Source organism: Cuculus canorus, chromosome 24, assembly GCF_017976375.1.
Source record: "Cuculus canorus isolate bCucCan1 chromosome 24, bCucCan1.pri, whole genome shotgun sequence".
In the NCBI taxonomy this organism is placed as follows: domain Eukaryota; kingdom Metazoa; phylum Chordata; class Aves; order Cuculiformes; family Cuculidae; genus Cuculus; species Cuculus canorus.
Genome location: NC_071424.1, coordinates 1,278,083 through 1,305,787, shown reverse-complemented (window position 1 = coordinate 1,305,787; position 27,705 = coordinate 1,278,083). Strand labels below are relative to the sequence as shown.

The 27,705-nt window shown below is 54.6% G+C and overlaps 1 protein-coding gene across 7 annotated transcripts; it reads right to left on the bottom strand.

The window, feature by feature from the left end:
• Window positions 1–159: 159 nt before the first annotated feature.
• Window positions 160–25,999, bottom strand: RASSF5 (Ras association domain family member 5). Of its 7 annotated transcripts, none has more exons than XM_054087229.1 (6): window positions 25,778–25,999; window positions 14,710–14,822; window positions 3,889–4,002; window positions 2,086–2,383; window positions 1,604–1,719; window positions 160–314 (listed from the first exon to the last, which is right to left on the bottom strand). In XM_054087229.1, the coding sequence occupies exons 1-6, from the start codon at window positions 25,959–25,961 to the stop codon at window positions 162–164; spliced, it is 978 nt and encodes a 325-aa protein (XP_053943204.1). In that variant the 5' UTR covers window positions 25,962–25,999; the 3' UTR covers window positions 160–161. The 7 variants fall into 7 exon arrangements, with proteins under 7 accessions (XP_053943204.1, XP_053943205.1, XP_053943206.1 ...); XM_054087230.1 differs by lacking the exon at window positions 25,778–25,999 and adding an exon at window positions 19,949–20,006; XM_054087231.1 differs by lacking the exon at window positions 25,778–25,999 and adding an exon at window positions 16,017–16,065.
• Between the last annotated feature and the right edge of the window lie 1,706 nt (window positions 26,000–27,705).

Genomic DNA, 27,705 nt, shown 5'->3' with positions numbered 1-27,705 from the left:
ATTTTTTATTTTTTTTATGCATTCATTTTTTGGGTGCTGTGAGCCAGTCCTTAATGGAAGGATGAGGAGGGAGAGTGACCACTATAAGGTGTCCTGAGAAGTGTCTTTCCATTTTAAAAGTACTATCTAGCTTAGTCTGATGCCCAGCGCCTCCTGAAGGGTTATCCAGGCTTCCCCCTGGCTTCTTTCAAGGTCTGTTGCAGTCTCTGTTTAAACTTCTCGTACTTCCTCTGCACTTGCTGGATTTTCTCCTTCTCTTCTTTGTCAAGTATCATCAAGAAGTTCTGTAGCTCTGGGATGGAGAACGCATCCCACTGTGGAAACAGCAGAAACAGAGGGAGATTAAGCACACAACGTTCACTGTATTGCTTTTGGGTTCCTCCGAATCTTTGAGGATGAACAATAAAAGACATTTAAACATATCTGGTCTGCAGGTAGCTTAATCTCACAGCATCATGTTGTGAGAGATGGGATGATGGGCTGCAGCGTAAAGGACTGTCCCAGTCCTGAACCCCTGAGACTGAAATTATCTTTACTCAGGCAAATTGAAGCTCCCACTGCAAGAGATGACGCAGCTCCCTAAGGACAGAATGGTTTGGGTTGGAAGGGATATTAAAGCCCATCCAGCTTCACCCCCTGCCATGGGCAGGGACACCTCCCACTGGATCAGGGGCGCCAAGCCCCATCCAACCTGGCCTGGAACCCCTCCAGGGATGGGGCAGCACCACTGCTCTGGGCAACCTGGGCCAGGGCCTCCCCACCTGAACAGCAAAACATTTCTCCCTAAGATCTCATCTCAATCTCCCCTCTTTCAGCTGAAAAATATTCCCCTCACCCTATCCCTGCCCTCCCTGGTCCACAGCCCCTCCCCAGCTTTCCCGGAGCCCCTTTCAGCACTGGAAGCTGCTCTAAGGTCTCCCCACAGCCTTCTCTTCTCCAGGCTGAACAATCCCAACTCCCTCAGCCTGTCCTCGTATGGGATGTGGAAATAACATGGAAATAGTTGGTGCAGCATTCACCCACAGTCCCCATCTCAAAGGGGGAGGAGGGTCCCAGCAGCAGCCACTGAGCTCTGCAGTAAAACAAAGAGATCAAAACTGTTTGCACTCAGCAAAGCGCTTGGCACGGGCTGCGAGCTCCCAACCTTTGCCTTCGTGGTGGAGGGGAGCAGGGTTGCAACCAAAATCTGACCGTGCGTTTATTAGCCGAGCGTCCCTGGCTTCTCCTTAAATTAGTGGATTGCTCACAACAGTGTTTAGCCAAACTAATTACTGAGATCAGCTCTGGGGTGGCGTTGCTTGGTTCAGGAAACAGATCATGGGTTGGCCATCAAAACTGGCCTCAGCATTTCCACAGCTCTAGTTGGAATTTTTAACAAATCAACATATTTTAGGTGCAATAAATAACCAAAACTTATCTTTTTTTAAATTCAAGTACAAACACTCCATGAAGTTTGGAGCAAAGCTGGTATCACACGCAGCATTTTAGAAGGCAAACCCAGCCCCAGCCCTGTTTGCATGGCATGGCCTCACCCATCCACTTTCCAGCTCTGTGACACAGCCAATGTTCATGGAAAACACAAGGGAAAGAGCTCCCACCTTACCTCAACTTCCCCCGTTTCATTCTCCTTCAGCACAAAACTGAGTACATCTGTGTCGGGGCCCGCCAGCAGCCGGAGGTACAGAGGGTACTCGGTGAGAGGGAGCTTCTGGAAGAGCACTGCAAGGAGACGGCAGACATCCACAGTGAGATCGTGGCTGCCGGGACAGAGGAAAGCTCAGGAGGACAACTGGAGCATGGAAAAGCGGTTCATGCTGCTCAGGAACGTAGTGGAGGTAGCTGAGTGTCTAACACAGATCCCTAAAGGTCTCTGTTAGGTCTTAGGTGGCTTCAGCCCCTTCTGAAATCTAGTAATTCCCTGTTAACTTCCACAGCATCCATTTATTCATCGGATATTTGGACACTGCCTGCCTGATCCACCACAGCGTCCCAGCAGAATGCTTTGGGCATGTTTGTACAATACAAAACGGTAAGCAAACCCGAGCAGCCGCAGGAAAGCTGGTTGGCCCAAAGGCATGAACTCACCTTGCCCATCTTTCCGCATCTCCTTGAAAAGTGCAAACTTCTGTGGATTATCCACCACCATGAATTTCTTCAGGAGCCCCCGGATCACCTCGCTCACCGTGGTCGTGCTGCTGATGTGGAGTTGCTTGATGGCATCCAGCGGCAAGTAGAACGAGGTTCTCTTGTCCGTCATATCAGCCAGGTTCACCTCCTTGAGGGCATCATAGATGGACTGCGGCCGGATCCCTGCCGGCACGGTCACGGGGCGGCGCAGTTTCAAATGCACTTTAATGAAACCTGTGTACGTCCCATCGTCGTTCTAAAGCAAAGGAGAGAAGGATCAGGCTCCAGGGAACCTTTCCAGTCTTCCCACCCCATTAGGAGGGGCTTTCTGGTCCACAGTGCTGCTGCCTGCAGGGTGACAGCAGGACTTTCCACCTCTCGGTACTGCTGGGAGTTGGAGGGTTTCTTATTAATCATGTAAAAAGTAACCGGTAATTTTGGGTTAGTCACTATGATTTTCTCCTGTCCCTTCCACTCGGCAGTGACTCACCCCTTCCTCACATCTGTGCGATTTTGTCTTTATGAAAACCGACACTGCTACAAATCGCTGATGGAAACCATTACGTGTAATTTACAGCTGAAATTAAGTGAAACCTCCACAAAGGTCTCCATCCTTTGCGTTCAGCAGGATCTCATGACTGTATTCCTCATGTTTTATTCCCCGCGTATGAGATTCTCACGTCTCCATGTAAGAAATCATCATTCCAGCTCAGCCTGTCTCACAATAGGTCCCTTACCCTGCCCTCAGCTCTGCAAAAACGCAAACATCCAGAGAAAAGCCTGGCTCCAGGCAGGAACGAGCTAAGGGATCCACCTCTGGTACTGGGAGCACCAAAGGGTCCCACCAAAGGGCACCACCAAAGGGCACCACCAGCAGTTGAGCCCAGGGGAGCCCCAAGGCTGTGCCGGGTCTCAAGATCATATTTGCACTGAGCTTCAAGAAAAGTAACTCAAGAGTAAACACGTGGGTCCCGACCGACTCCTCTGAGTCAAGAACTGATAAAAATTAATGGTCGAGACATTCCAGCAGAAGTTACCGTGCAGCCTTCACAAAGGGAACTGGAAGATCTACTGCTTTAAATACACTTCAGGTTTATTTTCAGATGTAACCAAACACCAGGGAGTTACGTAGCAGCTGTTCTTGGACTTCTACAATGGAATTGTTTCACTCTAAGGAGCTTTTCCCCTCTGTGTGATCCTGTGAAGTTTGTACCTTTGTAAAAGAGGTCTCTGCTTGTCACCCAGGCTGTAGTTACAGGTGGCGATGAGCAAGTTTGCAATCAAAGATTCAGAATATAAGACATCCACTGCAGTTCTGAGACCTCAAGCCTGGCGGCGGAGAGGAGAAAAGCATCTCTTTCTAGACAGCCCTCGTGTTTCTAAATACTCTCCGTGTTTCTAAATCCACTTTGCGACAGCTGCTGAACCGCAGTGTCGCAGCCCGAGTGTTACCGTGACTCATCCCCACCAGGACAACGCCGGATCATCTATTTGTGGCAAACCACGCACGGCACAGACCGGCCAGAGAGCACTGTGCCGGCACTCCCCGTTGAGAAGAACCAGGGAAGGGTTATCTCCAGCATCAGGGACTAACGATAAGGAAACCCAAGCAGGAGAGAGAAGGGGGAAAAGCGGATCGGGTAAGAAAGACAAGAACAACTAAACATCCACAAGCCCTCTTGGAGATGCCACCTTACAGGCTGGCTCAATTTATAGCCCCAAGAAACCAGCATCAGCCCATTAGGTAGAGCCCATACGTACCAGCTTCATCAACAGGCAGTTCGTTACTTTTGCATTGTATTTCTCAATTTTCTGCTTGATCTCCTGGATAGTCGGAGGCTCAGGTTTTTCTTCTTCTACTGTTTGTGTTACATTCTGAAACCAGAGGAGACAGACTTTAGCTGTTTGGTGTATCGGGTAACACTGCGTCTGCTCAGCTCTACTTTATCCCCGTGTTTCCCAGGAAAAAGAGGCTGCACAGATCCTGAGCTCACAGTGATGGCGTAGGTGGAGATGGTCCCTACGGGCAAGAGGGTGAACCTGCAGGATCACAGAATCATAAAGGTTGGAAGAGCTCTCTAAGCTCATCCAGTCCAACCATCAGCCCAACCCCTCCGTGGAAACAAAGTTTCAGGGTGAAGAATATGCAATTCTGGCTGAAGGAAGAAAAAAAGATGCTATTAACCATAAACCGTTGCTACATTTCCTGTTGTACTGGGACAGGATGAAACAAGCTGTTAACAAAACAACAGCTCAGTAGCTCTGCCCGCACCTAAACCCCGGCAGTCACTGCTGGACCTTCTCCTGGCTGGAAACTGGGAAAGGGATGTCGGCCACCCTCCGGATGGCCCAGCAGCACAGCGCAACGTCTGCGTGCCAGCCTGCAAACCCAGCACGTCCCCATCGCCTCCATCCCTCCCCACCGCCTCCATCCCTCCACGTGCGACTGGAAGGAAAGCAACGATGAGATTGGAGCTCTTGGAACGCCTCCACTCCCGCCCTGTTAAAAACCCACTGCTAACGTTGCACCGCGATGGGGGCCTGAGTTTAAGGATTAATGGCATCTTGCTGGCATCACTTCGGTTCAGCAGGCAAGGGGTTTACCATCCCCTAGGAAACTGCTAGTCAATAACCTTCCTGGCTTGCAGCGAGATGTAGGCACCCACGGTCCGGATGGGACCGAGCCCAGGGCACCCGCAGCAGCAGGAGACGCGAAGCCGTGTCCTCCCCCTGCCCATCACAGCCTGCTGCAACGGAGCTCCCTTTCCATAACCTACATTAGTTCTCAATTGTAAGAAAGAACAATTATAAGAAAGGACTTGAGGCTCATCTGGCACTTGGGCTAATGCTCGTCAGGATAAAGGCTGCCTGGAACAAGCGCCCCGGGAAGAGGCAGGCGGCCGGGATGCACAATAGCCATCGCCCGGGGCTCGGGCAGCCGCAGAACCAGCGAGTTCGGCACACCGACCTCCTCTTTGCAACCTACCACTCATCTAATGAGCCGTGAGCTTAGGACAGGCTGTTACAGGGGAGGTAAAAAAATCCACAGGCCATCAGGATTATGGTGACGTACCCTCAAAAGAGCAATTCTAAGCCAAGAAAGGCAACCACAAAGCCTCTGTGACAGGTTTTTCTATTTATCGGTTTGCAAGGGTGCCAGAAGAGACACGTTCCATATCCCGAATGCTGAAGAGCAGCCTTCCTACAACCCCTTTTTGGGGAAAGAACGGACTGTTTGAGCACACGTGGGTTGGGGGAAGAACCATACAACAGATATAAAAGAAAATTAAATACATATTGGACTCCCTTTCAGAATTTCAGAGGAGATGCTGCGGTTTATTTTAGGATTCAGAGGAAAAGGCAAAAGACAGGAGTGCAGCGCATCTCTAGGAGGGGAGAAGGATGACTGCTGCATTTTCAGAGAGGTTAGAGGCAATTGAAAATGGGCTCGGTGTTTTGATTGCCATGGAGATTTCACTTAGAAACCACTTTTCCTGCCACATCCTTGCTCAGCAGTGAGAGCTGAGCAGGTCTTCCCAGGGAGCTCCATCTCAGGGGTTCTGGGCTTGATGGAACCCCTCGGCTGCTTGGCTGCACCACCGCTTGCACGCACAGAAACCAACCCAGCAAGACCCCAGCCCACGTCAGGGCAGTTGGGCGGAACGGAGGGATCTGCTGATCCTCAGGAGCAGACACTGGGGAAGAGATCACAGCCTCGCAGGGCCAGGATGAGCCCTCCACCCCAGGAGAGGTGCCCCAGGGTCAACCCTGTGCCCAAGGCTGATTGCCCTGCAGACCTGCCTCCCCCCTGCAAATCACTCCGTGCACTAACAGTCCTGCTCAGGACGGAGACAATGGGCCAAAGACAACCCCCTGTGCTGATCCCTCAGCTCTGGCTCCTTCTGCACGGCAACGGGCAGAGCGATGATGCCCCTTTCGCCCACCCTGCACAGGCAACACGAACGCCCGCTGGTTACCTGCAACCCACAAACCGGCACAGCTGCCGCACCTCACCAGCAGCCAATTCTGGGACTACAGCGTTTCGCCAAGGCTCGACAGGATCCTGGAGATAACCTCATCGTGCTCCTGCTCGGATTTCAAGCACCTCCAGGGACGTGGGGCTCCACCACCGGCACCACCACGGAGGGCTCAAAGAGAGGGAGCGAACGGACATGGGCCAAACCCACCGTGCAGTGCCCTTTGATTCCCCTTGCCCCATCTCACACATACCCGCGCTGGTCACCCTCTCCAGAGCCCCTCTGCGCACAGCGCATCCCTCACGGTGGTCTCTGCTCCAAGCCCTGCAGCCTCTGGTAGCACAGCAACACCACCCATGCTCCCCACCACAAACACCTCCACGATGCCATCACCTCCCTCTTCTTCAGCAGAAAAGGCTTTTTTCCTGCTGGGATGATGCAGGGACCGCTGCCTGGGCGTGGAGCTGGCCCCATCACCCCCACCCTGGGCGAGAACGCGTTCTGGCCCTTGCGTTTTCTCTTCTTGATCATAAACTTGCCCATTTCTCCTCTAAGCCAGCTCTCCCAGCAGCCACTGGTGCGGGGCTCGAAGAGCAGTTTTGTGGAGTTTGAAGCAATGGTGCTCCAGGCAGAAGCCACGAAGACACTCAGCTGAACAGTCATGAAAATAACAAGTAATAGATCTCCAGGGACGAGGTCACATCTGAGATCTAAAACGTTTCTTTGCTAATGAAGAGCGATTGCGCCGATGGTTCTGAAAATAAAAAGGAATTGCAGAATTCCTAGAAAGAGGCTTTTCAGGAATTTCAATCAGAAAAATCGTTTCTCTCGTCACAGCGATCAAATTGCCCTCTTCATTATTTCCAAAGGGCAGGAAGCCTGCGTGTCCCTCCTGCCCCACACACAACACCTTTCCTCTACAGAGATCGTTTCCATCGTTTCCTACATCTCTTAAGCCGTGCCTCCCTAAGCTATCCGTGCTCAGCTCATTCCTGCCCCGCGCGGGGCATGCCCACGGGCCGGGGGCTGCTGCATTGGTGACCACACTGTGCATCCGGGGCTCAGAAATCATTCCAGAGCATCTAAGGATGGATAAATGTTGCCATCCCCAAACACACCAACCAGGTTTACTCACTTTTGTGTCCAAGCGGATGTTTTCTGCCCATGGCCAATAGCAGGTCCTGTACTCAGTGGTGAAAAGCAATGGCGTTGCCACAATGCAGCTCTTGCAGTGATGGAAACGTTCCACATTCAATAAAAGGGAGGACAGGGAATGAAACAAAACCCAAGGGAGATGTCATAGAATCACAGGATCATGGAATGGGTTGAGTTGGAAGGGGCCTCAAAGCCCATCCAGTTCCACCTCTGCCGTGGGCAGGGACACCTCCCACTGGATCAGGGGCTCCAAACCCCATCCAACCTGGCCTGGAACCCCTCCAGGGATGGGGCAGCACCACTGCTCTGGGCACCCTGGGCCAGGGCCTCCTCACCCTCACAGCAAAACATTTCTGCCTAAGATCTCACCTCGATCTCTTTCAGCTGAAAACCATTCCCCCTCCTCCTATTCCTGCCCTCCCCGACAAATGCCCACTCTGGGCTGCTCCCGTCCCCTGTCCCTCGGCTCTGCTGGCTTTTCCACAGGCACACATTCTCCTTGCTGCCTTCAGCCCAGGCCACCACTGCCTCCTCCCTGCCACGCTCCATCCAGAGCAGAAGCCCAACCTCACGCTCCTGCAGGACCTGCAGCACACCAACCCCCCAGCATGCCACGAACCTCCCAAACCCTTCTTCCACCAAGCCCTGAAGATGGTTTCCACCTCCAGCTGGAGAAACATGAGGACCCACCTCCACGCAGAGACTCATTATGCAACATCGTTTGCTTGAGCAGCAAATTTTGTATGAGGTTTTTTTTTTTTACTTCTTCATGCACAGGAACCATTTCCTCCCCATAACACCAAACCCCAAAAAGGCTCCATCTTCTCCAGCAGCCACCAGGTTGGTCGCCCACGCCGGCTGCACCCAGGTGAGGAGCTGGGCAAAAAGGGGCTGCAGCAGCCCCCGACCCCTCTGCGAGGAAAAGCCCCTGTGCACAACTGTGATCAGAATGATTTCTAAAGGCAGCTGAGGATCTGCAGTGCCTCGGCTCCAAAAGGACAGCGTTAAAGCAGCACAGGGTGCAGCGCTTCTTGCACCAACACTGCGCTCTTTTACATCTCCTACACAAATGAATCACAAGTGACATTTAAAAACCAGCAGTACGTGTCGGTTAATCACAGCGCGAGGGAGCTGCTGGCGAAGAGGGAATATCCCAGGTGGAACCCAAGGGAGCATTTCTTCAAAGACATTAAAAAATTAAATTGCCGGTTGATTTAAACTCTCCCTTAGATCAATCCCTGCCCAAGAGAACAGCTCAGCTGACCAGGAAAGCCCTCCCAGCTCTCCGCTGCAGAAAGGTGAACCCCAAAGGAGGACTGCAGCTCAGCAGCCTCGAGCATACAAATACAGCCGAGCCGGAGCGTGCCGGTGCGGAGGGTTTACGGGTGAATTTCTACGTGAAAAAGCTGCTCGCCAGCAGCCAGATCTCATCTCGGCATCGCAGGGCTCTTGTTCCTGAGCGAAACCCCCACTTCCGCACCAGCGCCTGTTCGCCTTCTCCTTTTATGCTCCGTTCTGGTTGGGGCCCCAAAGTTTATGACAGGGATGTTGTTTTTCTTAAAAAATAAACACTTAAAAACCCATGAAGTAGCCTTGTCGATGTTATTGATACAGAAATCTCAGGTTGGGGGGGGAAACACTGCCCAGCCAGGTGCTCTCCTCCTTCTCCGAGGCAGAAACACGCACCCAGAAAAGGACCAGACGCATCACTGCGCTAATAACTTTGCAGATTAAATTAGTCCTGTAACTTTCCCACCTCCCTGTCCACCCGGAGGTGCAATTTTCACCAACGGTGCACATTTTGTGATGTCCTTTGCCAGGAGGCAGACGGCAGGGTTGCTGCCTGCCCTCCTAAAGCTGAAAAACCCCACATTTGGGGTCAGCTCCTCCGCTGTGGATCCCCTGGGAAGGGGCCAACCCGGCATGCAAAAGGTTGAGACGCGGCTGAGAAAGATCCGGAGCGGTGCAGACCCCCTGAAGGGGAGCGGGGAGCCTGCAAGGAGCAGGTAGAGCCCTCCTCCCCAGCAGCAGCTCTGCCCCGACACCAGCTGCAAGCTCATTTTGGCAGCGCCTGCAGCCGAACGTGCAGGAACATGAACATCCCCCCACCACCACCTCCCCGCCAGCACAGCCCTCCTCACTAGTTTTTTTTTAAGCTGTTACCTTGGCAGAGACCTTGTTCGTTGAGCTCCGGAAGAAAGAGGTTTTTGCTGTGAAAAAGCAATCCTCGAGGTCTTCATCCAAGCTACAGTACCCGCTGCTCATGCTGCTGCCGATGGTCATTGAAGCCCAGCAGAGGCGAGAGGCTCGGGGGGCCGGCAACCATCAGTGGTCCCTGCTCCGGCTCCCACACCAGCAGCAAAACCGCTCTCCCATCCTCAGCTCGCCGGCGTTTATCTGCAATAGCTCCTTCTGCTCATCCTCCAGAGCCAGCGGAGCTATTTCTCTTTAACAGGCAGCCGTGCTGGGTAACCCTTCCCTCTCCTCCTCCACCCACCTCCCTGCGCAGCAGCGCTGGGACAGCATGGAAGGGGCTGAGCTGTGAGTTTCTCCCACTCTCGGAGCTTTGCGTTCGCTCGACACCCGCGGTTTGGTCCCCTGGGCGCCCGCGCAGCATCGCCTCCCCTTCCTGCGCTCGCCTCGCGCCACGCAGCCCTGCCACTTCCTCTTGCAAAATTTCTTACCCTGCTGCACACCGAGGCGCTGGGCTTGGCCCTGGGCACCCCCTGCACCTCTTTCGCTACCCAAAAGACATGGCCATGGCAGGCTGGATTCTTGCTCCTTCCCCGTCAGTGCGTCCTCGAGAGCCGCATCGCATCTCCTGCCTTTGGGAAGCGAGCCCAGGCTGGACGAGCTCGACCAAAGGCTGCTTGCAGACACACACTGCCAGAAGGTGGTGGGGAAGGGGAGAGGCTGGCGTGGATGTTGCCTCAGATCCCATCTGGGATGACGGGAGCCCCTGGTCATCGCATTCCGGGAGGCAGCAGGTGCCTCTCTCCTCTGCAGCTCATTTTAGAGCAGGAGGAACAATTTCAGCAGTGCTGGTGACGGGCTTTGATTGCAGCCCACCGGAAAACACCGTTCAGCATCTCAGTTCTGTTTGCAAGTAGCATTCGCTCTTGCACTTGGCCGTGCACTGACTGGGATGCAGCACATCCTCAGCCGTGCACCCACTGGGATGCAGCACATCCTTGGCCGTGCACCCACTGGGATGCAGCACATCCTTGGCCGTGCACTGACTGGGATGCAGCACATCCTCAGCCGTGCACCCACTGGGATGCAGCACATCCTCGGCCGTGCACCCACTGGGATGCAGCACATCCTCGGCCATGCACCCACTGGGATGCATTGCATCCTCGGCCATGCACCCACTGGGATGCAGCACATCCTCGGCCGTGCACCCACTGGGATGCAGCACATCCTCGGCCGTGCACCCACTGGGATGCAGCACATCCTCGGCCGTGCACCCACTGGGATGCAGCACATCCTCGGCTGTGCACCCACTGGGATGCAGCACATCCTCGGCCGTGCACCCACTGGGATGCATTGCATCCTCGGCCATGCACCCACTGGGACGCAGCACATCCTCAGCTGTGCACCCACTGGGATGCAGCACATCCTCGGCCGTGCACCCACTGGGATGCAGCACATCCTCAGCCGTGCACCCACTGGGATGCAGCACATCCTCGGCCGTGCACCCACTGGGATGCAGCACATCCTCAGCCATGCACCCACTGGGATGCAGCACATCCTCAGCCGTGCACCCACTGGGATGCAGCACATCCTCAGCCGTGCACCCACTGGGATGCAGCACATCCTCAGCCGTGCACCCACTGGGATGCAGCACATCCTCGGCCGTGCACCCACTGGGATGCAGCACACCTCGGCCGTGCACCCACTGGGATGCAGCACATCCCAGCATCTCCCAGCCCACCAAGAAACCCACATGAATTCAGGTTGAGGGGACTAAAGAAAAACCTGACATGTTGAGTTAAAGAGGACTCTGTTTAGGGAATATAACGTACACGCTAACAATTCTACACCATATTTCAGTGAAGAAAGAGGGAACAAGGCCCAAGAGTATTGCACCACTGAATAAATCCATCTTATGTCCCCACTTCAAATACTTCGCACAAGACCCATCCAGCCCACCAGAGAAGGAATAAAGAATGGCAAGAGATGTCACAAAGGACAGGGCAAACTAGAGGCAAAGGAAGGTTTCCATGCCTGGAGCCAGCCTGGATCTGGAAAGGAAGGACCTAGAGATGATGGAGATCCCCAGAATCACTGGAGATGTTCACATCACTAAGTTCAACACCAAAAGAAGTGCTTTTCCAGGTCTTTTCCAGGTCATGCACTGCTTCAGGTCATGGGCTCCTTTGACCTCTCCAAATGGGCTCCAAGATCTTTGCACAATCCACCATTCACACACAAAACCCTCTTCCCCTCTTGATAGGCTGCAGATGGTGCTTCATACCCTTCCATCTGTATCTCTTCGCTGAAGGACTTCAATTGCTACAAGCCCTTGATAGCTCTGTACCCCACAGCCAGCAGCATCCCGTGAATACAAACCGGGATGTTGATGCAAGGACTGGCAGGCGGATGCAACATCTGCATCTCAAAGAGGAAGGCAAGAATCCAAATGGCATATTCACAAAACAACTTCTAACAGTGCAAACAAATCAGCTGTGCTCTTAGCAGCACGCACGCTTCTGCAGTGGCACAAACCTCCTCAGCTTCACAAGGCTGTATTGGGAAGAGAAAGAGGCTTAAACGGAGCACGTGCAACGCAAGCAGAAAGCGAGCGTTGGGCTGACGAACAGCACAGGCGTCAAGTCTTCACTGAAGCCTCTGCCTGGAGCGTTTCCGAGCAGGGACAGGGAGCAGCCAGCTTTGCTCCATGTGAAGCTGAAGGAACTCCCACTGCTTTGCTCAATGGGCTTCTCATTTTCCCATTGCGGTCCACCTGCTTGGGAGATCAGCTCCATAAAAAAAAACAACCAAAGGGAAAAAACCAAGTAATTTTGACCTGTTGGTTTCAGTAATGGTTACCCCCAGTAACCCACCCACCAGTGACCTGCAGCGACTCCCAGGCAGGAAGCGCACAACCACCTCTGCCAAAACCATGGACCAACCTCCCGGTGCTGCTGGGATAAGCAGAGGTTTTTCCAGCTTTGGCAGAGCCTGGATTTCACCCAGGGTGGCTAATCTGGGACCCAAACGTAATGCACTCGTAAGTACTTTGTTGGATCAAAGCCTAAATTATTAAATGCCCGGTATTACACGGTAACAGTACTTAACTCTGTGATATTAAAGTAGGTATTGCTTTGATGCTTCTCGTTTGCTTATATTTGATAATACTATTTAATGCCTTCCCACTATTCCAGCTATTAATTTAAGTGTCTTGTGTTTTCACTGTGCACTGCCCTTCTTCCACACATCCTATCAGGAATGTTGACACTCTTTTCCCTCCATCCTTCTTCTGAGCAGCAAACCCTACTTGGCCATCAGCAACACACCGGGAACGTGGTTATCCCTGATTATCCATCATCCCCAAACGAGAACGGAGCTTTATTGCAGTGATTTAGCCTCATTCACCCTCAAAGCAGCCCAAGCGCCCCCTGCTCCGTTGAGCCTTGCAGCCTCTCCCAGGTAAGGAGACTCCAGAGAGGGCTGTGCCACGCGGAGGGTTCAGAGGTGGGATCCCCAGCCAGGACCTCGTGATGGGTTTATGGATTACTCTTTGCTGCTGTAATTGCAGAGACTTTTGTTTCTTTGGCACAAACTGCCTCCCCCCTTCCTGGGATCACACCAGAGACGCGTCAGAGTGATGAATTGCCACGAAGCGCAGGCTCCGTGTTCATTATTAGGGCCATCAATAACCCCCGGCGGGTGTTATCGCCGCAAGGAAGAAACAAGCCTTTAACTCTTCCAAATATCAAGCTTCTCTTGTGCTGCTGGGGGAAGCCCAACGGCATCCAAAGGAGATGTAACCACACACAGATCTGGCATCACACCCTTATACAAACTCCTCAAGGCTCAGCAGAGAATCCATTCAGAGCCATTTGTAACGTAACTTGAAAGATAGATCTCATCTAACTTCAGTTTTCCTTCTGACCATTTTCTTCCGAACACGAATCACCCAGCATTTTCCTCCCAAGGATCACGACCACAGACAACGCTTCAGTGCCCAGAACAGGAGCTCCCGGCTCCGGAGTTCTCACACAGCAAAGAGCAGACGGCAACCAAACCCCACCGCCAGCTCCTCAGGAGCCCAACACAAATCCCATGTCATAGCATCCCAGGAATCACAGACTGGTTTGGATTGGAAGGGACCTTAAAGATCGCCCAGTTCCAATCCCCTAAAGGAGAAAATATTGATTTAAAAAAGCATATAGAGATTGACAAAGCTCTGTGCAAGTCAGACCCCCTTCATGCAGGTCTCTAAGCAATTTTTTAAGCTTCCAGCATTCAGTATCTCACTTCTGGACTTGCCCAGCACCATCCAGTCTCACCGGGACCCGCGCGTGTGCTGCAGCCCATCCCAACAGACATCCGCACCGGCTCAGAGGCCACTGCCGGCACCACAGACACCACGGGACACTCAGGAGGATTAAGCAAAGAGCTAAGCCCTCCAGAGAGGCCCTAGCGATTAGTGGACGTCCCTAATACACGTCGAAGAGCTTCAATCCCCTTGGACTTCTGAAACTCTTAAACCAAGGCTATTAAGCCAGAGCTCCTTACTCTGCAAGATGCAGGAGAAATGCACCGTTGCTGCTTCTTTCTAAGCATTTTGCACCCAGTATTGGCATGAAATTTAATGCCCTTATGGGTCCTTGGACACGTTGGGGCTGCAGTCTTCGGAGGGCACTGCTCCTCTCCTGCTCTGCTCCAGGCTGCCTGGCCAATAGCAGCATTTGAAGCACGGCGTAGCTTCACATACGCATTTCTGGGGAGGAGGATGCCCGCGTGCATGACCTCCAACGTGCCAGATCACACACACTCAGACAGGACACAGAGGAGAGATGTCACAGCTCATTGGGAGTTGACTAGACATTAGGAAGAGATTATAAACATCAGGAAGAAGTTCTTCACGATAAGGGCCAGGCTGCCCAGAGCAGCAGCGGTGGCTGCCCCATCCCTGGAGGGGTTCCAGGCCAGGTTGGATGGGGCTTGGAGCCCCTGATCCAGTGGGAGGTGTCCCTGCCCATGGCAGGGGTGGGACTGGATGGGCTTTGAGGTCCCTTCCAACCCAAACCATTCTGTGATTCTATGATTCTACAGCCCATTAGTGACCGCTGGGTAGATCTTCAGCACCGACGGGCTGAGCTCTCCAACAAGACCTCCCCCTTGTAAAGCCCTTTGGGAGCAAGAAATCCGGTCTCTGAAAGAGCTGCATTGGGTGACCATGAGGCTGTGCCCCCCCCAGCGGAGCCCCCTCCCCACGTACCAGGCTGTAGGGTGGCAGGAGGGTACCCTCGGGCGAGAGCTGGCTCTGGTCCGGCCGGCGGCAGTCCAGCTGGATGAGGCTGCGGCACTCCTGGTGGCATGTGTATCGGCAGTCTGCGTGGGGGAGAAAGGAGACAGTGAGGCACCCGAGACCCGCAGCCCGCTGCCGAGGAGCGGCAGAACCCCGGGAAGGGACTGGACTCCTGCTGGAGGGCAGACTGATGCTTGAGGCAACCAGCACAGCCAGGCACACATCCCCAGTTCCTGCAGACGGGCAGAGCCACCAGAATACCTCATCTAGAGCAAAAATTGCTCCCCTGCCCTCTCCCTAGGGAAACTTGTGTCTCTTGCTGCAGTGCCTTGTGTCCTGCTGCCTTTCCCCTCATCTGCTGCCACTTTACTGGACAAAGCCAAGAACACGCTCAGGTCCCACCAAACCCCAGGGTACCCACCCCCAGCTACGCTCCCCGGAGATATCACCAGCAGAACACCTGCAGCAAAAGCTCAGCTTCTTCATGAGGAAAGGATGCTTCCTTTTCCAACAATCCAATTCCTTCCAATCAGGAAGGAAAATCCTTTCCAATTTCCTTCCAATCAGGAAGGAAAAAGCATCTCTGTAATTAGACAGAAGTCAAACTATGTAAGGTCACTAAATATGAATGCTTCAAGGGGCAGTGACAGGGACCGAGGCACGGATCTACCATCAGACCCCGCTGACCTCCCGTCCCCAGCTGCCCAGGTGCCGTAAGGCACTTACACAGTGTGTTTTCCTTGGATGTTGACCCGTCCCATAAGGCATTAACTAAGTTCAAGGTAGAAATTGCACAGGCGACTGCAGAACCCAGGTTTAACCCCTTGAGGCACGGAGTCCTGCTCGCCCCCCGCCCGTGGCTGCCGAAGGGCAGCATTTGGCACAACCGGCTCCATCCTGACACAACGGTTACCACACGTCCACGGCTATCGCTCCCCCAGCCCTTCCCCTCTAAGCCCCAACTTCTCCATTCCCTCCTGACTGCAGCCAACAACCTCCTTCCGCTTTAATAGCTCTTCTGATCCTATTAATTTTTAACTGTCGTACAAACAGCATTAAATTTACTTTTTACACTACCCCAAAATTCCAGAGCGGTCACCAACCTGGAAAAAAAAATACATCCTAAACCCAAGGCAAGCGAGTTCACTCCAGAGGAGGAGACGGGACCGAGTGCCTGTCTCCGTGCCTGCCCTGCTCCAAACCGAGCTTGTGTTTTAAATACCCTTCTTCTTTCTTTTCTCTTTTTCTTTAGCACTTGGGTCATCAGTTTTGAATACCTGGGGCTTGCAGGAAAGCAAAGGAATATCCCATATCTGGTCTGGAAGCAGTGCTTTCTGCTCAGCTCTGCTGAATGCTTGCCCGTGGGAATGCCCGGGAATGAAGGAGAGGAGCTGAACCACTGCTGGGAGCTGGTGCCTGAGGGGGGAAAACATCAGTCCCCAGGGGAAACAGGGAAACCATTTATCATTTAACATTCATCTGGCACGAGCTGTCTATCATCCTCCTATTCCGAGTCAGTTGTCTCAAGTACGCCTGGGGGAAGGCAGGGAGACTTGCTTTTCTTTTTAATTAGAGATAAGCTGCACAGTTCCACAGTAATTTAATGCATGACCTTTTGAGCAACCGGCACAGCCTTTTAATGGGGGACAGCCGCCAAGCCTTTGCTGCAGCTGCCAATCCGAGGATGCTCCGGCTGCAGCTTCACCTGAGCACCTGGTGCCAGCACAGAGCTCCTCCTGCCCATTTGGTCCAGGATTTTCCAAGCTGAGCAGCTCCCTCCGGCTCCCCCAGACCACAACCTACCGGGGTGGGAAAGCTTGAGCATCCCCAGTGAAGGACACGCGTGGTAAGAGGTCTGAAATACGTAAGTCAGACCACAAAAATCACAGTTCCCAATCCCACCGCCGGATCAGGCCCATTATGGCCAGGCATTTCTTTACAGGATTAAAGCGTGACACCTCCTTAGTCACCATCACCTATTAACAGACCTAATCACTCCGTATCCGGCAGGGAACACTAATTTTAGAAACCCAGAGCAGCTTTAGGAAGGAGCCACGTGACAGGTTCACTAAGAGGAGCAGGATGCCTCCACTTACACTTGGAGATAATTTCCATTTGAGTCAAACAAAGCAATGCTTGGAAATGTAGTTTCTTACAGAAAAAAAAATAAAGAAGAAAAAATGAGTCAGATCACGATACTGCGAAAAACTTGGGTGGCTGAAAGGAATTTCCCTTTCTCCACAGATGAAGTTCCCCAGGGGGATAAAGTTAGATAGAGTAAAACAGCCCAATGGAGATGCCCATCGAGATGCCTAAATATAGGATTGCAGTCATCCCAGCCACCCCCATCCTCCCACTCCTACCTCCCAAATACCACAGATGAGATGGGGCATCTCCCAATCCGACTCTAACACAAAGCCCCGATCCGGAGGCTGGGGCAACAAAAGGAGAAGGCGCAGGTCCGCGGACAGAGGGTCCACAAGCCTGACCTCAGCCAGGCGTTCACCGAAAGAAACCCCCTGCAGCCCTGAGGCAACACCACACAGGAGCCAGATATGATTACCCCCAAAACTAGGATGGAAAGGGTCTAAAGCACCTCAGCTCCCACCCTGCGCTGCTATTAAAACTCTGATTTCTGGCCAGAGTCGGTGGTTCCACAGGGTGATTCCTCCGCCCTGGTGAACAAGCGCATCGCATCGAGGGACACACAGGAGCCCTGTGGAGGGGACATCCTTCTAACAAGCTACAAACCCTCTCCTTGTGTGACGTTAGAATGGATCTTGAAATTGCTGGGATTATCTTAAAGAGACAGTTTCTGGTTTGTTAAGGATCCCGGTACTCATTAAAAACCAACAAAAGCACATCAGAAATGTTCCCAACGTTAGCAAAGTTAAGGAAAACCTTTGAAGGAGGACCCAGCGGCCACGGGAAGGCTCAGAGACAGTCGAGAAAGAAAAAACTAAACACCATGAGCTTTAAAAGTGTCATGAAACTGTGCAGGTGTTTGAGCACCAGGAGTTGCCCAGAGCAGTGGTGGCTGCCCCATCCCTGGAGGGGTTCCAGGCCAGGTTGGATGGGGGTTTGATCACCCCGATCCAGTGGGAGGTGTCCCTGCCCATGGCAGGGGTGGGACTGGATGGGCTTCGAGGTCCCTTCCAACCCAAACCTTTCCATGATTCTATGAAGGGCGAAGAAGAGAGATTTCTTCCACTCACCTTCCAACTCTGGAATCCTACCAACGCCTTACGCACCTTTAATCGCAGGCTGTGCCCGAGGTTTGATTTTGCAAGCTGTGCTGATTAAGACTGTGGGCTTGGTGCCTGCGCCTGGGGTTGGAGGAGACACTTGATGTCACTCGGGGTAACCTCAGGGATGGCTGCAGGATGTGGCCCCACAGCCTTGGGAGAGCTGGCAGGCATCTCCTGCTGCCAGGAGGGGACAGGGCAGGACCTACAGCATCACCACCAGCTCCAGCATTCCCAGGGAAGGGTCTCAGTTTCCCTGCGAAGCACTTCGACATCCCCCACAGCGATGATCCAGCCCCATCTCTACAGCTCTACCGCTGGATATCTCCACAGTTTTAGGTCTAGATCAGGCGGTTTGGGTCCTGTTCGTTGGCAAGGGTGGATTTCTGTTCTGAGCAGGCAGGACGACTCTGGTGACAACCACCCCTCTGAGAGGACCCTGCACTACCGCAGGGTCTGGAGAGCAAACCCCGCTGCCAGGCGGATGCTCCTGAGCCATCATTTACTAAAAGGCAAATTTTCCTTTCTGGTGGTAAGCGGAGCAGCGCCGATGGGGCTGCAGAAGGGGCCTGAGCAGAAGCTGAAGCTGCCCAGTGCCACCAGTGAGTGTGCCGACCCCTCTGCCTCCCAGGCAAGATTCCATCCAGCCGGGCATCGCCACAGACCGGGCAGCACCACAGGAACCCCCGAACACCTCAGCAGCAGCCGAAAGCCCACACAGGGCAGCCAGCAAATCCCAGAATCATTAAGGTTGGAAAACACCTACAACATCATCGAGTCCAGCCGTCAAATCCACCCAGACACACGGATTTACACCACCACCTACCTCTAACCAGCAAGACCTCCCTGCTCGGCCTCCTCAGCAGTCGGAGTCCCTCCGACCAAGACTTGGACTTGGGAAAATGCCTGAATATTTTGCGAATTCTCTTTGTTACGAGCCCAAAGCAAGTGACTTCTCCCGCTTTCCCGTCTGTCATCCTCGAGACGGGAGCTGAATAGCTTCCCGGGCACGTGGGGCCAGGCAGGCAGCTCCTCAGCGCCGAACGCTGCCGAGATGCAACGTGCATCGCTGCAAGTTACGTCTGCTTCTTCCCCACGCGGCCTTTCCTCCCCCAGAGATAAACCATTGACACTGTCCATTTGCAATCTGCCGCTGTTTGATTGGGTTATTTATTTCTTTTTTGAGCAATGAGACACACACACACAGCTCAGAGCTTGTGCATCTCTGGGCTTGTCCTGTTAGCCATGGAAAACTTTCTATTTCTGGGGCTTTTTACTTGATAAGATAAAACAACCCAACAGAAGAGATTAGTGAGAGAAAGCGCAGGACCCCGCCATACGCTGGGAGGGCTCTTTCCAAGATCCTCAGTTCACTTTGCTGCTTTTCCCTTGCGGTCTTCTAAAGTCTAAGGGAAAAAAAAAGAGTCCCCAGTGTTTAATCAAAGGTTAAATTAAAGGGGTCCGCTGAGATTAACTATAATTGCAATATCAATCTCAGCTCTGCGGGTACTCCGCCAGGTTTTAAGATGGATACTACAGTTCTGTCACAGCATCTGTCAGTTACAACCGTATCGGGTGTCAATCGATGGGGTGGGACACAAACATCAGTTTAAGAGCACGCTTGAAATCTGCCACTTGGTACCCTCTGCACGGTGACCGTCCCCTCTCTGCTCAGCCACCCTCTCACAAACAGCCCCGGTTTCCAGCACCCTGCACCACGCATCCCCGCTTTTATACAGGGAGTAACGGCATCTAACGGATCCTAAAAATCACACCAAGCAGCATAAGCCATGAATAACACTGGGGACTTTCTCATTCCCCCCGTGCTGTCCCAATGCCTCAACAGCACCTCTTCAGCTCCCGTGCATCCATCTCTACCGCCCACATCCAGACCAGGAAACACAACTAAACCCACCGGACCAGGGACAAAGCAGGGGGAGAAAAGAGACAGCCCAAAAACTAACCTTCAAAGCAAGAGCTGGAGCCTCGCCTGGTACATCTCTCCATAAATGCTCCCCAAGGCACAGGACTGGACTGCAGCAGGAAAAATGACCCTGGGGACCAGAGCTACTCCCGGCAGCCGTCCCCACGGCTCTGGGCAGGTCACCATCCCGCCCCACACCATCATCTGCCCCAGGCAAGCAAACGCCCTGCGGCGGGGAACCGCAGCGGGCAGGATGCACCCCAGCACCCCACCCTGTCCTGGTCCGACCTCAGCATCATCCCAACCTGCCCGAGTCACCCGGGAGCAGGAGGAGCCTCAGGAATCTGTCTGGCCCAGCTAAACAGGACAGAAATGCAAAGTGCCCCGAGTCCTGTGAACTGTTAGCGATTATGTTTTACAGCGTCAGGAGCAAAGACACGACAGAGTGTGGGAGGATGTGTTGGAAGGAGAGAACATGAAAAGCAACAGTGTCCCAGAGAGTTCCAGCAGAGCCTCATCCCAGAGAGGCTGGGCTGGGATTTTCCAGAGCGTCCGCACCTGCTAAAGAATTCATTATCTTAAGCAAACACCTACTTAAGAACCAGTAATATTAGAACTGTAGTTTGCTCTATACAGTAGGAAGAGAAATAGTGTTTAACCAACTCCCTCCCTAAGGAAACAGGTCCTGATTCAGCACAATGCTTGAGCACAGAATGAACCGCTCTGAGAGGTAAGGGTGGCTTCAGACCAGAGGCATAAACCAGACGCTTGCTGAAGTGCTTCACTGAACCGGGTCCAAGATCTACAGATCAACATCTGACTTCAGGTACAACCGCCTTTGCCACCGAGATTATCAGGCGCTGGACACGCTCCGAGGTTTTCCTCGAGCCCCACAGCCGTCTTCCCAGCAGGAAAGCAGGGAGACCTGCACTGATTTTCCTGCAAAGAAGCAGTTCAGGCAATAAAGTCCTAGTCTGGTCTCACAGAGCCAAGACCCACCATGCCAAGCAGGGAGAGCATCCGCTTCCAGCGGCTCTGCCAAGGAGACCACAGCTCCCACAAGCAAACAGACAGAAGGTGCTTACAGTCGCTCCACACGCAATAGATGCACCAGGCTGAAACCACCCGGCCCAAAGGAACAACTCCATGGGAATTCCTCAACAAGCCCCAGGAAATACGCGGCTGGTAAATCACGTCCCCGGCTGCCAGGACCAGAGAAGCGAGAGGGGAGCACAGCCGCACAGAGCCGGGGGCAGCGCACAGCGGGGCTCCGGCGCTCCAGCCAAGCCAGAGGATGGAGAAACTGAGGCAGCACGCACGCTGCTGAGCCATCACTGGCACCGTTCTTACTGCTGGTTTCGCTAACGGCTACAGCACCAGAAACAGGAATTTCATATCGGCACCTGCATCACAGGTGCAGCAAGGATGAGAAAAGGAAAAGCCAGTCTATCTCAGAGCAAACTGGGATGGAAAGGGAGTAAAGCAGCGGACCCATGCACAGCTCGGTCTCTCCCATCATTTTCTGCCCTAAGCCACAAGATTCCCAGTTCCCAGTGACCAGCCTACCCGGCACAGCATGGAAGGACCTCGAGTCACCGGTGTGACGCTGCCAGGAAGAAAAAAAACCAACAATGTAAAAAGCAAAATAAAACACAGTGTAGGCTTTGAAGCTGCATTAGTCACCACTGCATTCAAATGACAGCACTCGGCCCCACCAAAACAAACACCAAAATACCCACAGCAGAGATGCACCCCTGCAACCTGCCCGTCCAGCCCCCTTCTTCCCAGCTACTCCTGTCGGGAAAAGCTGCCGGCAGCAGGACACACCAACACTCCTGCCGTGAAATCTCTCTAATATTCACTCAGGCTCTGTAAGGCGCCAGCGGCACAAAGCCCCGCACATCGGACAGGAGATACTCGGGGCACAGCTCCTCCTCGTGCCCAACTCCGTTCACTTTGAGACTGAAGAGAAGCGTTAATGAATGCCAGCATTTCAGCCTGGGGTTGGTTGCTCCCAAGCTCCCATCTCCCCATCCCCTTAGTACTAACGCCAACGGAAGCAGCGCGTTTGATCGCTGTCATGCACCGGACCAACCTAGAGGGTCTCAATGAAGGTACTGCAAAGGCTCACGGTGTCTCAGACACAGAATCATAGCATAGTTTGGGTTGGAAGAGACCTCAAAGCCCATCCAGTCCCACCCCTGCCATGGGCAGGGACACCTCCCACTGGATCAGGGGCTCCAAACCCCATCCAACCTGGCCTGGAACCCCTCCAGGGATGAGGCAGCACCATTGCTCTGGGCACCCTGGGCCAGGGCCTCCTCACTGTCATAGTGAAGAAATTCCTCCTTATGACCAATCCAAATCTGCCCCCCTCCAGTTTATACCCATTGCCCCTCGTCCCACCCCCACAAGCCTTTGTGAACAGCCCCTCCCCAGCTTTCCTGCAGCCCCTTCAGGCACTGGAAGCTGCTCTAAGGTCTCCCTGTAGCCTTCTCTTCTCCAGGCTGAACAACCCCAGCTCTCTCAGCCTGTCCTCGTATGGAAGGTCCTCCAGCCCTCTGATCATCCTTGTAGCCTCCTCTGGACCCGTTCCAACAGCTCCATCTCCTTCTTATGTTGGGGATTCCACATCATCTGCATCAGCCCCAGACACAGCCACCCCCCGGCTAAAACTTGAGCTGAAACCTCAGTAAGAGCCCCTCCGCTGCCTCCAAAGCGCTCCAGAGCCGCAGGACCGGTTCAGGACAGCCTAAACCAGCCAGATGCTCAAGGAAAGCCACCGAAAGGGATCATTTTCCTGATGTGGGACTTGCCTGGTTCCTGCTCTCACCCAATTCCACTCAGATCCCTGCCTGGAAGAGGAACTGCAGCGCACACATCCCTCGTTAGCCTTGGGCAGAGCTCCGCACCGCTCCAGAAAGAGGAAACGGAGCCAAGGGGATTTCAGTGGCCGGCATGAAAAACACGCGGCCAAAACCCCCTTCTTGCCCCGCATCGGAGCCAGCTTCCACCGCCCTTTCCCTTTGCCCAGGGTGGATGCAGCCCTTTGCCGCTGAATCCCAGGATGCTGCAGGCAGCGTTTTCCCCCTCGCCGGGACAGGCACTGTCCCACACGGGACACACGTGGACGGGATGGGACACGGACCGTTTGAGGAGGAGTAAACACCACTTTCCTGTTTTAGTGAAGATGATGAGACCTGATGTAAATAAAAATAGGCCAGAGCCGCACAGATGAAAACCTGAGTGTCCTCAGGCTGTGAGTCAAAAGCAGAGAAGCAGTGACTCCGCATCAGAAGAGAAACAAATATTCACCACGGGAGGACAGCACATCGTCTGCACCCCTCGGGTATTTTTGTATTATTGGGATGACAGTGAACGCAGAAGATGTTACAGGCATCTCCTCTGAAGTTTCCCTCCCTCCCCAGCCACGCTGCCCGGTTTTGGAGGGGAATTTTAGAAGGAGATCTACTCCCACGATCTCAATAATGCTCCTCGGAAAAGGGGAAATGGAGTCATTTAAGATTTATTTCAGTATAACTAAAGAAAAAAAATCCTGCCAGAGGAGAAGTCCCTCAAAACAATTATTTATAGCATCCACAACACCACAACATCCTGTGAATTATTGCTTTAGGTCAGGATTTCAAAACACACAGCCCAGTACCCCACCTGGGCCCTGCAGCAGCTTTGCAGGGTCTGGTGGAAGCCAAGAGCTCCGAGAAAGTTAGGTTTGCTTAAATAAACCTCCGCTATTCCTTTTGCTCCGGTGTGCCGGACACGGCAGAGCTTCCAGCCTCAGGGAACACACCAGTCCTTACTGTATTTTAAGGGATTTAATGGGGAACGGCAAGCGGAAAGCAAAGGTACACCCCAGCCCAACATATTTACATCGCCTGTCTTCCAAACCACGCACCAAGTTCATCAGCCTCGGCGCATTCCTGCGTCAGACGGCGGTGGCCGCTGGGTGACAGCTCAGTTACATTTAATTAACAGCAGTCAGTGCTAAAACCTTAATGCGATGCGGCAGGGCCATATGGGACCATGGCCCTTCATTCCCAAACAGAACCAGGAGGCACGGGGAAAAGCCCTGCTCACACCACGCTATGCAAATCACCGCTAGAAACAGTTAATTGATTCATAATCTAAGGAAAGCCAAGCATGGAATGGGTCGAGCGAAGGACTAATTGCCCCGGTGAGGCTGGAGCTACAGCACGTGCCTGGCATAACCCCCCAGACAAACCAGCAAAGGAGCCTCCCCAGAGTGGGATGCAACTCATTCCTTCACCCCAAATAATCACCAGCACCAACTACCTTCCCTCCGCACCCACGCTGAGGCCGCCCTCGCCCCACGCGCCCCTGCCTGGCTACCGGTGGCCTTGTGGGCACAAGCCTGGGCTGAACAGCATCGGCACCAGGAGTTTCTGCCAAAACCAAGAGGCTCAGCTGCCCCTGACCAGCAAAGCTTTGAGCCCAAACGCAGCTCTACAGCTGCGTCCAAGAAGACAAGCTTCCATCCAGCCTGCCGCAGGAGACGCGCTGACAGACGGAGCTGGAAAGGAGCAGTTTGGCTGTCGGCAGTCAAGGCGGCACACACTATCACGACGCAGGTTTGTTCCAAGCTCCTCTGCCCTGGCACGCCACAGCCTCTTTGCTTCCCCACCTGCACCGCCACAGCTGCCACCGACCAACGCCGGTCACACCTTCCCAAGGATCACGCAAGCGCCCCGTGGCCCCAGAGCCGCTCCCCAGGGACACGGAGCATGTGCCGCCGCACGGTCCCAGCCGGGTCACCTCATGTGGCCCCTCCGCGTCCCCTCCCACACAATGGAAAGATTAATCCCTTCTGCAGAACACAAACGCCGCGTGTGAGTGACTTGAGGAACACGGATCCTAGTGAACCTCTCCGGCAGGAGCACCCTTACCCACGGAGTTTGGGCAAAGCAAGGTGCCTGACAAGTTTACTGCTTCTAGAGGAATTTATTCCCCCTCGTAAAGCTTTATGAACACAAATCCTTCCTGCTCACCCAGAGCTGCTGCTGCCCAGCCCTCTGCAACCCTGACGATTAGCTGATAATCTCGTTTTTCCCGGAAAAGCTTTATTTCCCAATTCCACCGGGCAGCACCACACTACACCCCGTGCCCAGCCTCGCATCCAGGGACAACGGCCCCTTCGCAGGGGGTCCCCAGCCAGGCCCCTTCCTCCATCGCCTCCCGCAGCACCGCGGGATGCTCGGGGCAAAACCCTCCCCACAGCCCAGGAGGGAGAGCGGTGCGGGACGGAGGGTGTGGGGTGCAGAGGGGCGCAGGGTGGCGGCAGCAGGCAGGGCTGCAGTGCGGGATGCGGCGTATGGAAAGAGGTGCGGGCAGGACAGGGCTGGGATGCGGGATGGGGAGCGTGGGAAGAGGTGTCGGGTGGTAGCCGCAGGGCAGGGCTGGAGGGTGAGGTGGGGAATGCGGGACAGGGAGCGCAGGCAGAGCTCCAGTGCGGGATGGAGGGTGTGGGAGGGGCAGGACAGGGCTGCAGTGCGGGCTGGGGAGTGTGGGATGGGCAGGGATGCGGGAGAGGATGCGGAGTGGGATGCGGGAAGGCACAGGCAGGCAGGGCTGCGGGAGGGGATGCGCGGCGGGATGCGGGAAGGCAGCAGCAGGCAGGGCTGCGGGAGGGGCTGCGGGAAGGCAGGGGCAGGCAGGGCTGCGGGAGGGGCTGCGGGGCGGGATGCGGGCAGGCAGCGGCAGGCAGGGCTGCGGGAGGGGCTGCGGGGCGGGATGCGGGCGGGAGGGGATGCTGGGCGGGATGCGGGGCGGGATGCGGGCAGGCAGCGGCAGGCAGGGCTGCGGGGCGCAGGGCGGGCGGCGATCCGGCACTCACGCTCGCAGCGCAGGGCTCGCTCCCGCAGCGCCGCCCCGCAGAGGTCGCACCATCCGCGGCGCGGGGGGCGCGGGGCGAAGCGATGCCCTCGGCCGCGCTCCGCGAAGATGCTCCGCACGTCGGGCAGCAGCCGCGGGGCCCCTCCGCGCCGCCGCCGCCGCGCCCCCCCCGGACCCCGCGGCATCGCCGACCGAGCGGCGACCGCCACAGCGCCGGCTGCGAGCGGCGCGGCCGCCCGGCACCGCCCCGGGGAGGGGACACGGCGGGGAGGGGACGCCCGCGGCTGCACCCCCGCACCCGCCGAGCCGCTCCCCGCGGGAACCGCCGCACGTGGAGTCACCGGAACCCACCGACCCGTCAGTCCGCTCCCTGTGGGACCTATCGCATGTGGAACCCCCCCACCCCTCTGAACACAGCAACCCATCGGTCCGCTCCCCACGGGAACCGCCGCACGTGGAGTCACCGGAACCCATCACCCGTGGAATTACCCGGACCATCACATGTGGAACCACACAAACCCATCCCCTGTGGAAGCACCTGAACACAGCAACCCAACAGTTCACTCCCCACGGGAACCATCACACGTGGAATCGGTTGAACCCATCAACCCATCAGTCTGCTCCCTCGTGGGACCTATCGCACGTGGGACTTACCACACATGGAACCCCCCCCTGCTGCCCTGAACACATCATCAGTCCACTCCCCACAGGAACAATCACCCATGGAATTACCCAGACCCATCACATGTGAAACCACCCAAAACCATCCCCCATGGAAGCACCTGAACCCATCAGTCTACTCCCCACGGGAACCATCACACATGGAGTCACCTGAACCCATCACATGTGGAACCACCCAAACCCAACCCCCATGGAGGCACCTGAACACATCAACCCATCAGTTCACTCCCCACGGGAACCATCACCCATGGAATCACCTGAACCTGAAAGGGGCCGCTCCCCTTGGGACTCATCACACATCAAACCAGCCAGACCTATCACCTGTGGAATTGCCCAGACCCATCAGTCTGCTCCTCGTGGGACATAGAACACATGGAACCACCCAGATCTATCACCCATGGAAGCACCTGAACACATCACCTCATCCGACCACTCCCCACAGGACCCATCACACGTGGAACCACCTGAACCCATCACCCCATCAATCCCTCCCCGCAGGACCTGTCACAGGTGGAACCATCCAGACCTATAACCCGTGGAATCACCTGAACCCATCATTCCATCACCCTGCTCCTCGTGGGAGGAAAACCCCTGGCACGCAGAGCCTGACAGCAGCTTGCAGGCAACTTCCCCTGGAGATGCTCCAGCAGAGGTCAATATCCCCGGGGAAAGTCCTCCCTGATGCTGGAGGAGCCCCTGCCCACGGGTCACGGCGCTGGCTGACGTGGCGGTGCCGGGGCTGGCTGGGGAAGCTGCAGACCTCGGCTTCTCGCACCAATAAATGGAGCATCTTCTGTCAACAGAGAAAGCTTTGGCTCCTACCTGCACAAGGGATGTGGCAGCGTCGTTATCCTTCTCTTCTCTCTCCAGGGATTCAGGTCTGGCAGCATCGGAAGCTCTTTTAGGCCAATGGGTTAAAATATTTGGGAGGGAAAAAAAACCCCACCCAACCTTAATTAACGTTGGCAGGAAAATCCCTGTTCCATTTGGATTCCGGGAGTCCCCGCTGCAGCTGCTGCGTTATGGCAGTTTAAGCATGACAAGGGCTATTAGCAAAAACCCTTTTTATTTCCTGCCAAGAATTAAATCCCTTTTTCTTGAAGCCAAACGTGTTCCAGGTCCAACGCTTAGCTGGTACGAATCAGCGCAGCTCCGCTGAAGCCGAGGAAGTGCGGCAGGAGACTCCGCCTGGGCTCCCTGCCTTGTTCCTACAGGGGCTGTCGGTGAATTCAAGTCAGATTAAAAATA